The sequence below is a fragment of the Gopherus evgoodei genome, chromosome 20 (assembly GCF_007399415.2).
Source record: "Gopherus evgoodei ecotype Sinaloan lineage chromosome 20, rGopEvg1_v1.p, whole genome shotgun sequence".
In the NCBI taxonomy this organism is placed as follows: Eukaryota; Metazoa; Chordata; order Testudines; family Testudinidae; genus Gopherus; species Gopherus evgoodei.
The window spans coordinates 8,391,560-8,406,876 of record NC_044341.1 but is presented as its reverse complement, the minus strand read 5'-3'; the positions used below and the strand labels follow the sequence as shown (position 1 = coordinate 8,406,876).

At 47.2% G+C, this 15,317-nt stretch overlaps 1 protein-coding gene across 6 annotated transcripts in view; it reads right to left on the bottom strand.

Moving 5' to 3' along the window:
- The window catches only part of GRHL3 (grainyhead like transcription factor 3), a 44,741-nt gene extending 29,630 nt beyond the window's left edge, over positions 1-15,111 (bottom strand). For 2 of the 6 annotated variants that reach the window (XM_030539323.1, XM_030539324.1), the window contains exons 1-3: positions 14,868-15,111; positions 14,263-14,344; positions 611-797 (exon numbers count right to left, since the gene is read on the bottom strand). In XM_030539323.1, the coding sequence (XP_030395183.1) occupies positions 611-797; positions 14,263-14,344; positions 14,868-14,871 (273 nt within the window). In that variant the 5' untranslated portion in view covers positions 14,872-15,111. Of the gene's footprint in view, positions 1-610; positions 798-3,230; positions 3,295-14,262; positions 14,362-14,867 lie in introns of those variants that run through there. The other 4 variants (XM_030539326.1, XM_030539327.1, XM_030539328.1 and 1 more) reach the window with 4 other exon arrangements.
- Between the last annotated feature and the right edge of the window lie 206 nt (positions 15,112-15,317).

The window sequence follows — 15,317 nt, the reverse complement described above, 5'->3', positions numbered from 1 at the left end:
TTTTGTCACTCAGGGGTGTGAAAAAACACACCGTCGCCAGGAGTCGCACTCCGAGCGATGAAGCTACCGCCCCTCGTTGGAGGCGGTTTTATTTTGCTGCCAGGATCAAGAGCGGCTACACAGTGCGCCGTACAATGCAGCGTTGTAAGGTGATTCAGATAAATCACTGAGCACTCATGCAGCCTCCCCCAGGCTGCAGAGTAACAGGCTAACCACAGGCGCCAGCTCCGTGACTGCTCTGGGCCTGGAGCACCCACAGAAAAAAAAAATAAAGAAGCACCCACCAGCCACAGCTGTTTAGCGGTGCTGCAGATCAGCTATTTGGTGGCACTCCTGATCAGCTAATCGGGGGCAACATCAAACAGCTGACTGGGGGCTCGGGGAGGAGTTTGGGGGATGGTGGAGAGCAGCGAGCGGTAGGCGGAGGCCTTCAGGAGGGGGCAGAACTGGGGCAGGAAGAGGCGGAGCGAAGGGTGGGGCCTTGAGGAAGGGGTGGGGTGAAGGGCAGGGCATGGGCGGGGCCTTGGGGGAAGGGGCGGAGAACCCCTGGGGAAAACGAAACGGTGGTGCCTATGAGGCTGAGGGCACACGGTGCCCACTAGGAACGTACCATGTAGTAGTCGTAAAGGAGACTCAGGGCAGCTACGCTGTCATCATCTCCGTTCACCCTCATCATGGCCTTGGTGGCGGCTGTCAGGGGGTTCTCCAGGTAGCTTTTCCAGGCTTCATCTTCATTGGTGTAGGAGAATTTCGGGAAGTTCATGCTGTCGTTCTTCAGGAAGCACGTGGACCTGAAACTGAGCCAGCGAGGTTGGGGTGAAGGCAACCAGTCATGGCCAGGACATTTCCCAGCACTCCTTTCAACGGGCACAGAACCAACGTGGGCTGGGATTCTCAAAGGAGCCACTAGAACTCAGTGGGCGGCGGACGCCCACCTCCCTTCGGCTGCTCTGGAAAGCCCATTTGCAGCTGCGTTTTGTGCAGTGTTAGGGCCACGGCCTGTCCTGACAGGAGCTATGGAGGGGACCCAGGCAGGCACCTTCTGCTGCAGCCATCCTGTTGGCCACAAACGGATGCCTCAGCCCCAGCAGGGGAATGGCAGCACAGCAGAGCGGCCTTTGCTAACGCTCTGACCGCTAGAGCATGCTGCCACCTGGACATCCCCACCCAGGGCACATCCTGTGCCTGTGCAGGGTGGCACACGGGCTGCTTCGCACTCACTTCCTTTTACTCAGTGCAAAAGGGTAACGTGACATTGCGAGCTCGTTGTTTTTCACTTTTCGCATTGCGGCAACGGGGGTCCGCAAGGAGGAGAAACGATCCCTGGGGAACCGTGCCATGTGGTCCGACGGGATGAATCCAAATCCCCCTCATGGTTTCCTGACTTTGTAAACTTTAAAGTCAGTTCTAACATACTCTTTTAAAATCATTTTTGACGTGATCAACAGAATTCCAGTTCCAGGGAGGAAATTCCACCCTCATGTACACTGAATAGTGCCCCGTCTGTGTTCTGCACTTTCAATTTCCCCAGCTCTCTAAATTCTGCCTCAGTAGGCTCTCAGACACACAATTACCTTGCTATGAGATACACACCTCGGGCACCTTTTCTTTCCTCTTGCAACCCATGGCATTATTCAGTAGAACAGAACCAAAAATGTCTAGTTGTCCCTGTGCATTCTGCTCAGCTGGGCTGTAACCACTCAGAGGGGACGGGATGAGTAGCAGACCCAGCTTGCAGCACCTGTTGGGCCCAGTGGGGCATTTTACCCCATAGAATCTGTTGATCATACCCCTGAGATGCTGACAATCCACCCCTCCACAACATCACCACTACAGCTAGTTGACATTTTTCATTTAAAACATTTTTTTGTTGTTGACAATAAATTGCTTTATATTTTAACATCAAAATTCCACGGGAAATAGCCATTTTCTATTAAATTGGGGGTAGAGGATTGAAAAAACAGCAACCAACCTCCCCTCCCCAGCTTTTTACAGTTTTCAGCTGCTGAGAACTGGGACATTTTTGTACTGTCGGTTTTGCAATGAAAAAGTTAGTTAATAGGAAAATTCAGCTGGAATCTCATTCTGGTTGAAGCTTCTGGGGAAAATCGTTTCTCAACCAGTGCTACTCACTGCTGATTTGACCCCTCTATTGGGCCCATGGGCCTTCTATCAGTCCAAAAGGAGTCCTAGGGTTTGATCTTCAGTGAGACATTGATGATTCATTTTCAAACAAGTTTCCAGCTTTGTTCTCATGCCCCATCTGCACCTGCAAGCCCCACTGTTGCTTATTCTAATGGTTTTCAACCCTTTGTCATCTGCGGACCCATAGAAATTTCGAATGGAGGCGCGGAGCCCTTTGGAAGTCTTAAGCGTAGTTTGTGGACCCTCAGGTCTCCGCGGACCACAAGTTAAAAACCACTGGCTTATTCAAAGGGCTCTTATGCTAGCTGAAGGGGGCTGCTACCCACTGCTGCAGGCTTTAGGAGCCCATTTTCACAGCCCTAGGCATGACCAACCCAGCCAGACCCGTAGGCACTACATAGCTCATTATTATTATTAACAACGGGTCCTTTCGGCTCCCTTTGGTTCTGCGATGCAGGAAATCACACAGGTGTCCTGAGAGAACTCTTCCCCCTATGAGCCATGTGCTCAATGGCTGTTTCGGAGAAGGCAACCGGACCTGTGGGCCTGCATCCAAGGGGAGCATTTGGCCTGAATTAGCGTTGCTGCCTTTTGCTCCATCCTGTCTGGCAGCCCAGCTCTGGGATTGCAGGAAGAACAGGATGGTTTCAGAGGCCATGTCGGCACTAACCTCCCACTGCTGCAGCTCCACCGGTGGGAGTGCTGCTGAAGATGGCACACAGGCCTTTTCGTCCAGAGCCCGAGTTGTGGGGATACTAAAGGCCCAGATCCTCAACAGTATTTAGGCCCATAATTTCTGTTGAAATCAACAGGGGTTAGGTGCCTAAATGCCTCTGAGGATGTGGGCTTAACTTTCCCTCAGCGGAGCTGAGGCTGTAACAATCTAGCGGGGCCCAGTTTCCCCAGGACAGCACTGGACAGAACCATACTGGGAGAGAAGCTGCCTGTTCTGCTCTTTACTCATGTAACACGCTGTCCCATATTGCCCTATTTTTGCAGCCGCCCCAACCCAGCTGCTGGTATAACGGAGACGCTGCATTTGCCCTTCATTTCCTCGCCCTCGCTGGCTGGGCTGATGCTCTAACCTTGGTTTCACTCTATACGTGAAACTGCACCAGGTGTTTGGCGAGTTTCGTTGTCTCTGGCAGTTCTCACGCAGCCTTCCCTCCCCTTCAGTGCTGCTCCGCCTGTCTCTAAGGAGAGGAGCCCGGGATGACTCAGATTTCATGGCTGTCGCCGGGGCTGTTCAGTCCTGTCTGGGCAGGAATCCTCACCCATTCTCAACCCAATCTGCTCAAGGAAGAACAGTCAGCAGCACAGCCTACTCTGGGGGGTGAGACTCAATTCCTATCGCTTGGGATCAGCAGAAAGAAACGCACCGTGGAAAGACCAAACAGCAAGGTGCAGAGAAGGTTAGAAAAGCACCTCTGTTAAAATAAGAAATGGTTTGGAACCAGCACCCCAGATCCAAACCCTCTCACACTTTGGGAAAACACTCATCTGGATCCAGACCCTTTGTCTCCCCTGCACCGCCCACCATTAACGCCTGTGAAAGGGATTTCACAGCAGGTGTACAGTGCCACTGAATCAGAGTGGTACCATTTTTACATCTGCTTTGCCCTCCAAGGAGCAAGGCAGAAGGAGAACCAGATTCCTCAATCTTTGCAGCTTGTGCCCAGCTCTCGTCTACGACCGGGAAAAGTTCCAAAAATGCCTGAGAAGCCTAAGCCCCATTTTTAAAGTGACAGGTACTTAGAGGTGAAAGTCACTTTCATTTTTTTGAAAAAACTTTCTATTAAGGCCAAATTACAATAAACCGTTGACACACCACATCGTACACTGCCTGTGGAGGGTCAGGGGCTAATGGTTCCATCTTGCTGGCTGGGGAGTCTTCCTCTGAGCATGCTAAAAAGGGCAACTTTTGAAAATGTTACCTCGTGTCAGTGGCATAACAGTGGTTTACACCAGTCGAGGATCTGGCCAACAATGACATTTCTGGGGCCCGTATTTCTTCTCTCTCATTTGCTTTCCAGCTTGGAGGTGTGGCGCTGATATGGTTATGGCTGAGAGGTGCTGGTACTAAAAGCCTGCATTCAATGCCCTTTGTTTACTGATAACTGAAACAATGGAAACCACCAAAGTCTGAACCAGCATGGAAACCTGGGCAGCAACTGGCCTATGTTGGCTTAAAGCTGATAATGGCTTACGACTGGGGCTAGGTAATGTTTGTGGCAGCGGTGTGTGTGTGTGTGTGTGAGTGTGTGAGAGAGAGAGGCAGAAGCACCACCAGGACAGATTGAGGGTATGTCTACACTGCAGCTGGGTGTACAATTCCCAGATCAGACAGACGTACGCACAGACACTGTGATCAAACTAGCCTGCTACAGAAAGCAGTGTGGCCTCAGCAGTATGGGTTAGCCGCCCGGGAACACACATAAGATCTTGGAGGAGATTGTGCTCAGGCAGCTGTGCCACGCTACTTTACTATTTTTAGTTCACTAGCTTGAGCAGAGCTAGCACAGGTCCATTGTCTCTCAACGCCAGCGTAAACATACCCAGAGCAAGAAGCGGCTAAGAAAGCCAAGGATACAGCCAGAACAAGCATGGCCCTGAGAGACTGAACTTTTGGGTTAAGTGCTGGCTGGAACGGGCTTGGAATTGTGAGCAAAGAAACTCTCTCCAGTTGTTTGGCTCCTCCTGTGTTCAGGGAAGCAGGACTTTGTACATTCTTTGTAATTAAAAAAGACTGCATCGAAGACACCTGACTCCATCATGAATTTCTCCTCCTTACGGAAACAACCCAAAGGACGCTGAATTTTGGCCAGACACTCAGGTCAAAAGGCGTAACAGTATAATCCAAAGCTGATTTTTCTAACCATCGCTGATAAAAAGTCAGCCTTGGATCTGAAACAGCAGAGAATTTTCCAGCTCTTACCCTCCATTGAAAAGGATCTGCAGTCAGAATTCACCTGACAATTCTGTGGATGATACATCAAGCAGAACAGAATCCAGCTCGCTCTCCCACCTGTGTGGGGGTGGGGAGGGATCAGCAGGGTTAACTAAAATCTTGTCTACACTGCAAATGCTTTGCCCATAGAGCTACACCAGCAGAGACCCCGAGTGTAGATGCAGCATATGTGGACAGAAGGAGCAACATCCCCTCCTCAGATGAAATTAGCTGTCTCAGTGGAAGCACTCTTCTGTCAGCAGAGTTGCACCTACACTGGGGGGTTTTGCCAGCATCACTATTTTGGCTAGGGACTGTTTTTTCCACACCCTTGACCACTATAGCTATGCTGACAAAACTCTGCAATGTACAGATGGCCTCATATATATAACCACGGGCTTGGGCTAGGAGAGAAGCAGATGTGTCATCCAGGGAGCAGGTGCCATTTTTTGGGTCACTTTTCTGCCTTTTGGTGTGCTTGGCTGCAATACACCAGCATGCCCTGCTGCTGCGGTTACTACGGGCTGTCTCCAGCCCTGCATCACAAACTCCGTAAATCTGGGTGCAGGCAAGAGATGAGCTTGATCCAAACCCCCAGATCCAAACCCCCATGAACTTTGGATCCAGATCCACTCCAACCACCACCCTCGAAGGCCCACAACCTCCTTGTTGCATTTGTCAAGCTAACGATGAGCCCAGTGCAAACGGTCTTCTTTCTGTTTGGTAAAACAAACTTTCCTTTTACAAGCAGCTCCCTTTGTGTGGCCCTCAGACTAAAAGGGATCAGCTATTGAAACAAACACATGGGACGGAGGGCGTCTCTCCCGGTGTGTGCAGAGAGCTGTCCCGGCTAAGCAAAGCAGTGCCTGATTTTTGTGCAATCTCTTTGTTTCCAAACCATTTAGAGTCTGCCACCGAGTGACCCCCTGCCCAATCCCACTCAGTGACAGCTCCATCTTCCCCCTTTTATTTCCTGGTACTATCCCAATGCCGGCCCTCTGACCGCAAGCAAACACCGGGGCTAGGCTGAGACAGGAAGATATGCCCAAAGGAGGCGAGATGGAACAAGCAGCCAAGTGGGGAAAAAACCCTCCCCATTGTCTGCCTTTCTGTCCGCACTCTGGTAACCTGTTAGAGCCACTGCATAAATACGGGTCACGTCAGAAACTCATGGCTGTACAGTATATGAGCAGGAACTGAGCACCCACAGCAGCCAGTGGTGAGCGTCCAAAGCTCCAGCACAGAGATCTGGGTCTAGCCATATGCCAGATTATTCACATTGGGGCTGCCATTCAGCCATGCTGTACCCCACAAGACTGGCCTTTTGCTGGAGTAACCTTGTTCCTCCCATTCAAAGGTCCAGTCTATAGCAACCTATGCCAACAAGGGGTCTGGGATGGGATCAGCATCGCAGCTTACAGAGCAGGCAGCATAAAGAGCATCGGTGAAGCACACCTGCTTCTGGAGGCATGCAGGTTTCACCCAGCCGTGAGCAAGGCCCAGCAAGCCGGGCTCCCCGCCAGAGCAGAACAGCACCCTCTGAAATGAGCTAAGTGCAGAGCTGCTGGAGACGAACCTCCGCTCTGATTCCATCCGTGCTCAGGAGCGTTTGGATAAAATAATAAACAACAAATAAATCAAAAGGCAAAGCTCCGATCCAGCCTTTCGGCAAGCACGCAGCCACGAGGAAACACACATAGGCATACGTGCAAAGCACAGACACACAGAAAGAGACAGACACTTAAAACAGATGCGTACAAACGAATGATGACAGTTTATTCCTGTATTTTTACAGTTGCCAAGTGCAGTGTCACTTCCTGACACAGAGAGTTTCCTTCCCCAGCACAATCTGCTTAGAGCATGTTTCCAACTGGGGCAGTTTAGTGCAGCAATTAGAAATTCCCCGCTCTGCCTCCTAACAGGGTCACCCACAGGATTCAGGTGGCCTGGGGTCTTCAGCAGTGGGGTCCCCATCACCGAATTGCTGCTGAAGACCTGGCACTTTGGCAGCGGGTCCCGGAGCAGAAGGACCCCCCGCTGCCAAAGTGCCGCCAAAGACTTGGAGTGGAAGAAGCTCCAGGGGCCTGGAGCAAGTGAAGGACCTTGCTCCGGGGGCCCAAAAACACTCTCTTGGGGGCCCCTGCAGGGCCCGGAGCCTGGGGCAACTTGCCTCACTTGCCCCCCCCCCCAGGAGGTCCTGCCTCCTAACTCCCATGTGGACTCTCAGAGAAGACAACCTTTTCCGCTTGCCCCTGGAAATGGGCGACCTAGGCGCCGTGTGCGTGCGGAAGGGTAGCTCACCCCAGGGATGCGCCGGCCTAGACACGGCACAGGCCTACGTGTGAAATCAGACAGTGAAGGAGGGGCAGGTGGAAAACGTGTTGGGACCTCAAGTGAAGAAACGTGAACGGTGCCAGCGGGAGCTGTAGGCGCTCAGCACCTCCTTCAGTGGAGCAGGATCTAACAAAAGAAAGGCCTGGCACACCCAGCATGCAGGAGGGAAGAGGGCAGGGCCCTGCTGCGGGGGCAGCCAAAAGGAACAAACAGGCTATGGGATGTGCTCCATGTAAGCCCAGGCTCAGATTAGCCATAGCCCCACTGACCCACCCACGCCTCCTTTCACTGTAAAGTCACAACAGCTGATGGGCCTGATCCAAGTCGTTCCCCTGGGCAGTCCCTACCTGTGTAATGTAATAGGGCAGGACATGCTCCCCAGCCCTGCTGGGTGTGTGTTTGTAGCTCAGAATCATTTTGTCTTTTGCCCTTCTCTGGGCCATTCTCCCTCCACCCCTAGGAGCTAGCTCATTATCCCAGGTAGGGAAACTGAGCCATGGGGAATTTTGTTAAGTGACTTTCCCAAGGTCACCCAACTAATCAGTGGCAGACCCAGGGCTAGAACCCAGGAGTCCCAATTCCTACTCCTCCCAGACATTTCCTCCTTTTCTCACTTGACAGGAGCTATATAGAGCGATTCCATAGCCTAGTGACAGAGCTGCGGGCACATCTTACTTGCTAACACTGTTACTGAGGGCTCCATACACAGTACCAGCAGCAAGCAGTCAAGTTACCAACTACCTGATCCGAGTCAACACAACAAAACTACGCATGTTCTTTAAATCCTTTTCGATCTAATCTGAGTCCACCAAACAAGCTCTCTGGTTCATTAACATTTCTGCCAAATACCTGTGTATCATGTGAATGAATTAATTATAACAGCTTACTATCTGATACTAAACACCACCTCGTCACATGTGCTAAGGACATTTCCTTGTATACAGTAATTACTAGAAGATATTTCATAAACCATCCTATTTAAAAAAGAACCCTAGAAATCCATAGAAATGATGCTTCAATGAAATAAGACAGAGTCCAGGAAATTAAACCAAGGAAATAGCTCACCGTTAAGGAATTAAAGTGAGCTTTCCAAAGTGACTAGTGATTTTGTGTGCCTGTTTTTCAGGGCCCAAACTGATGTTTGCAAGCACCTGATTTTCAGAAGGGGCTGAGCACTCATCCTTTGAAAATAAGGTTCCTTTAAGATACCTCTAATTGGGCACCCAAGATCAGTAGGCACTTTTGAAAATCTGGGTTTGAACCTCTGCTGACTGTCTCTCTCTTACTCATATTCATTATAGACAGATAAATATACAACCTTGAAGGATGGATTGAGAGACAGAGAGATCTTCATGTTAATATACACACACATTCTGTATTAATGATTAGGGGGCTGGAGCACATGACTTATGAGGAGAGGCCCAGGGAACTGGGATTGTTTAGTCTGCAGAAGAGAAGAATGAGGGGGGATTTGATAGCTGCTTTCAACTACCTGAAAGGGGGTTCCAAAGAGGATGGATCTAGACTGTTCTCAGTGGTACCAGATGACAGAACAAGGAGTAATGGTCTCAAGTTGCAGTGGGGGAGGTTTAGGTTGGATATTAGGAAAAACTTTTTCACTAGGAGGGTGGTGAAGCACTGGAATGGGTTACCCAGGGAGGTGGTGGAATCTCCTTCCTTAGAGGTTTTTAAGGTCAGGCTTGACAAAGCCCTGGCTGGGATGATTTAGTTGGGAATTGGTCCTGCTTTGAGCAGGGGATTGGACTAGATACCTGCTGAGGTCCCTTCCAACCCTGATATTCTATGATTCTATGATTACCAACTCTAAGCATTCAAAAATCATGAGAACCCTCCCAAACCACAAGATTGGCTTAAAAATCATGAGATTTTAAAAATATGGTGTTCAGAGTGTTTTTTATAGGCACTCTCATTTTGGAGCATTTAGGCATCACATTCTCAAACTTATCTCTGCAACCAGGAGGGCTAGAAGCTTACTTCTTTTTTAAATGAAAACTGAGATTCTCATTTATTAACCTGACTCCAGGAACTGGCACTTTAAGTGGAAAAAATCCAAATATATTCTCACAATAATAATCATGAGAATTGGCACAAGTGGATTCACAATCTTTCATGCAAAATTGAATGTTTTTGGCAGCTCTTCAGATGACCTGGGTTTAGTCCAGTAATTAATTTATTATTTATATTGTGATAGCCGACTGAGATCAAGGCCCCATTCTGTTCTATTCTGGTTCCTATCCCACCCTCATCACCATAGCATTCAAGGACTTTGAGTGACAAGACTAGGGTGACCAGATAGCAAGGGTGAAAAATCAAGATGGGGGTTGGGGGTAATAGGCACCTATATAAGAAAAAGCCCCAAATATCAGGACTGTCCCTATAAAATTGGGACATCTGGTCACCCTAGACATGACCAGCTCCTGAAGTCAGGTGAATTTGTGAGAATCTCAGCTTTCATTTTAAAGTAGTACAGTACTAAGAATAGCAAAGGCACAGAGAGGCTAAGTGACTTGTCCAGGGTCACACAGGAAGTCAGTGGCAGAGCTGGAACTTGACCCCAGGTGTCATGCTCTCTGTCTCACACAGACACTACAATTACCTATGTATCTTTCTTTTTCCTCCTTCCTTCCTTCCTGTTTTTACTTCCTCTCTGGACACCAGCTTTCCCTTCTTTCCTGTATTTCCTTTTCCTTCCTCCACCTTCGATTCCCTCCCCAACCCCTCTCTTTTTTCTCCTCATAGGTAAGTTACACTTTGGCCTGGCTCGGGCTACCATAATCCCTTCCTGAATGGCCTTTTCCAGAAGCCCAACTGGTAGCTGGTAAGGTTTCCCAAAGCTGCCCGTACACGCTGGGACACAAGGATCTCCCATGAGCAGGTCTCCCCCATGCTGGGAAAATCTTTCTTCATATAATCAACAAATGTCATATGATATTTTTCAAATAATATATCTGTTGAACAAATATGATTCACCCAGTTCTAGGTGTAACACAATTCAACCACCTGTTTCCTGGAGACAGGGCATCATGGATGCCAAAGACAGAACAAGGACAACGAACAAGAGCTTGGCCACTAACAGTATGTCGACCAGTGTCATGTCATTGTTTCCTTGTGCTCCCCGCCTGTCTGTATCCCCCTGTTGTCTCTTGTCTTATACTGAGATTGTATAAAGGACTGTCTATTTGCAATGGTGTCCTGATCCATAATTGGAACTCGCAGGCAGGAGCATTATACAAATAAATAACAATAATAATCAAACAATGGAGCTTAACCTCTGAGCTCATTGAGAATCATGCATTGGAGGTGGAGTTTTAGTCTGAATTTGATCACTGGCTAATTAAGACAAATTGGGGAATATTTTTTTCAATTGTGTACCATGAGCATAATTGTCCTTGAGTGTTCAGTCTATGAGGACTTCAGGCGCTGATCCTGGAATGAGCACCATGCAAATCAACAGAACTTAAGCACGTGCTTAAGTGCTATGTTGAATTGGGTCCAAGTGCAGAATATACATTTTAGTGCTTTTTGGATGATAGTTTTGATGATGATCAAAATTCCAAAGAGTGGCTCTCAATACAGAACCAGATCCTCAGTAAAGAGTCTTTGCTCTGTTGACTACACTGTAGCTATGCTGATTTTTGCCAGTTGGGAACCTGATCCACAATATATAAATAGAGAGACTGTATAAATGTTGATTGAACATTGCTCTGACTCTAGGGTTTACTCGGAATGGTTCTAGTTCCTTTACCATGCATTGTGTTGCAGTTATTTGGGTTTTTAATTTACAAATCTCTCACGACATAATTTTATAAAACCAAAACCCATGGTTTGCTTTAAAATATACATTGCTGCCGGTGCGGTTAGCCCTTCTCTGCTTTGCAGCCAGGATTTAATAAAGGGCTTTAACTTTTCATTCACCAGGAGCATAACTCAAGTTTTAATAACACACCTTGTGCATGACAAAAATTTGCTTCTGGCGATCATGGTTTCGACCACAAAACCACAGCTGGGAGTAGCTCTTGGTTAACTCTTTCAAAGCCACATGCTGCAGCGGTGCCGTGTTATACACCTGCTCAACAGAGATGGCTGGGTACGTTAAAATCTTCTTATTTATATCATATGTGAAAAGGCTCATCTCCCTTGCCAAACTGGCCCCTTTCCAGACCTTCTTTGTGCTGAAAATTGCTATGGAGGAAGAGGGGTCCTTATCATTTTGGGTCAGATCTTCAGCTGGAGCATAGCTCCACTGGGAGTTTTTCACCTTCCTCTGCAGCATGGGGCACAGGTCACTAGTATAATGGTGGATTCTCTGGAACGTGACATCTTTAAATCATGACTTTAGAATGTCAGTAACTCAGACAGAGGTGGGGGGCCTGTTACTGGAGTGGGTGGGTGAGGTTCTGTGGCCTGCAATGTGCAGGAGGTTAAGACTAGATGATCATGATGGTCCCTTCTGGCTTTAGAGTCTATGAGTCAATAAAGCTGCGCTGATTTACACCCCCTCAGGATGTGTCCCCTTCTCTCTGTGTCTTTGAACAGTGTGTCACAGGAGTCTGGTGATGGGGAGAGGATGCACACCGGAAAGGACCAGGGGTCATGCTAGCTGGACTCACCACTATCCTCTTCAGAACCGGGCTGCCACCCTGTAAGTGCTTGGTCCTGAGATGCCAAGAGCCCTCCTCTCCCCTTGACCTCCATGCATAATTGTGGCCCAATGGGATTAACCCATCATTAAGAAGTTCATCCTCTATAGCAAATCTTCCACAGGTTCCTCTCATTCAGTGACCCAGCTTTCTCCTATCTCTGTGGCGGAGCCAGAAGCCAAAGGCTGTACTTGATTTCTGAGAACATTTCATGGATGACTTTGATGTCATACTGTTCTAGGGTTACCAGATAGCAACTGAGAAAAAATAGGACAGGGGGTGGGGGGTAATAGGTGCCTATATACGAAAAAGTCCCAAAAAAACAGGACTGTCCCTTTAAAAACAAGACATCTGGTCACCTTATGCTGTTCCCATCTCCCTTATCTCCCCCTGCATGCCCCCAGGCGTATTTTCAGCTCCAGGTACTCCAGGCCCATTGTTCTCTTAAATTGTTTCTCTCTAGAGTCCCCTGCAATTATTGCCCACCCCTGGCCCACATGCAGTGCATGACAGGGCATCAGCACAGGCCTTGAAACTGTAGCTTCCAACTGCCTGAGCTCTTGAGCCAAACTTTGTGGTATCTGTGGGCGAAATAAGTGAAGCTGAAGTCTCCCAAGGTCTGGAAAATGATCCACAAGCTTAAGCAGTGGGAAAGATTTCAGTTCACATGGATTCAGTTAGCGGCCAGCGGCCTTTTATCTGATCTGGAGGCAACTAGACAAAGCAACAAACAGGAGATGGAGACCAGATAGCAACCTCCGCATTTTGATCAATCACAAAGGAGATGGAGCTTTCACCAATTCCCTTTGTTTCATCTGAAGGACATTGGGGGGGGGGGGTAACAGTCCGTTAGAAAGAGAGAGGTCAAGCAACCATGTAATTCGCTAGGTAAGGTAATCCCACTGCTCCACAATCAGTAGAAAAATCGAATTGTGTGTGTGTGTGCACGCATGCGCGCATCTGTACACACGTGCACACACACAAAAACAAAATACAGTATTTAGGGAACAAGCCATATGACCTACATAAATAAAAATCAAAACAACTTTAAACTATCCAAAGAGTTCAAAAGGGGAAAAATTAAGACACTTCTATTCTTTACTCAGGTCTGTAGCAATGTGTGTGTGTGTGTATATATATATAAAATCATCATTAGCACTTTACTTCTGCACTGTTCTTTACAATCATTAACAAATTAATTCCCAATACCTCTGGGAGGCAGGTCACTCTCTGTGTGTAAAATTATACATATTTTAAAATGCACATTTCCAAAGCTCCATATATATCTTCTCTATATACATTACATTCTATACACACACATGAGCACACATACAGAAACATGCGTATTATATATATAGCCTCTTCAACTTCAATTGGACTATCCATTTGATTAAGGGAAGCATAATTTGGTCTCCTGCTTACCCCATTCCCCTATACCGGTCCTATCTCTACCACATAATTTCACACAAATGGGCCCATTAATTATAAAACTCATCCTTTGCCTACAGTGCTGCGGTCCCTTGGCTGTTGGTCCATGTGCTACCCAAAATGGATATTAACAGTACAAAGTATTTTGAATCCCAAACATTTAGGAGTTCAAGTTTTGGAGAAACAGCTACTTGTCTATGAAAAACTGCATTACAATATACTTGTCTGAATACTTTTTTCCTCCCCAAAAATCAAAATAAATGGGTCCACATCCATTTCTAAGGCCTTGATAAAATCTATTTAGTTAGAAGAACCCAGAAACTTTTCCAGGACTGATTATTGATTTATTTGGGAAACCATCTAATTAAAAATACTCCATCAATTGTACCATAGGCTGGATTTTTATTTTTTGTTTTGTTTCAGGGCAAAGGAGAGGAATTTCTGAGGCGAATGCTTGTATGTCAAATTTCAGTCTGGGGGAAAATTTAATATCACAGTTTTAAAGAGGTTTGCTTTTTTATTAAGGGAAGTAATGACCGACTCATAACAAGCATAGCACTGGGTTACCGTAGAATAGAAAGACTGAGAAAAAGCCTTGTTTCACTTTTTTAGCTTCATGTGTAAATAGCTAGACAGGCAGATTAAACTTGTGGAGTCTAATTTATTCACAGCAGAAGTACTTAAATCCTGCCTCAGATGAAATACTTAGGGGATTAGTTAAATAAAATAAAAAAATGATCTACTTACTCAAGTTCATTAGACATGTTTCCCCAGGTTTCCAAATCTTTGCAGACAGCAAATTCTGATGACTTCTCTCCTCTAGTACCTGCTAACTACAGACATGGCCTGTGAAGTGAAGTGTTTGATTTATGTTGAGGTTCTTGTGTACAGGTATTTTGCTGACAGGTAGGTTCCCCAGAGTTCAGCCACTGATTGGCTGATGAGACAGGTGCCATGGGACAGGTACACCTTAAACAGGTGCAGCTGTTAACCCTTTGTGTGCTGAACCAGGTAGACATGTGGAGGAGGAATCTACCTGTTTCTAAAGAGGAGGGGGGAAGGAAGGAGGGAAAACCCTCCAGGGAAAAGGTATGACAAAAGTAGGAGTGGATTCATTTATTCATTTATGTGATAATTAGTTTCACGCTCACGTTCAGTATTGGGAATGCATTTCATACGCTGCAGAGCCAAACCGGAGCATCTGTCTTTCTCATGAAGCCAGGGACATGATTTGCTCTTTGCTGTGTCTATTTAGAAGCACTCAGATACACACACACACACACACACACACAGTGTAAATTATGCTTGATATTTTCCTGTCAATTTTTGAAAGATACAATCATTTTACTTACACATTAACCCTGGACTCCCCTTTCCTTGCCTCCTCTAGTCATCCTTCCCATAAGGTCACTGGTGTTTTTTTCCTCTTCAATGAACCTCTTTTTAAAATGTTACTTTACTAGGTGTCAGCACCCCTCTGCAGCACGTGGCCTCCAACGTCAGAACACACTGGATATGGGGATCCTTCCATTGGCTTTGCTGGGCCCACTAGGGAACAAGAGCTCTGGAAGAACCTTTCCACGTACTGTTCATGCATTGCTGTCCTGTTCTCTGAACTAATAATGACAGCACAGCTCCAGCACACACACAGGAAGACAAAGGGTAGCCTGGGCATAATATCGCTTTACCACAATCTGAAAGGACTTCCCTGGCAATAGCTGTGTAGCAACTTGGTTGTAAACAGCCAAAAGGTTTATGCAATAAAAGAAAACTCATTGAGGATTCGAGCGCTCCCATTCTCG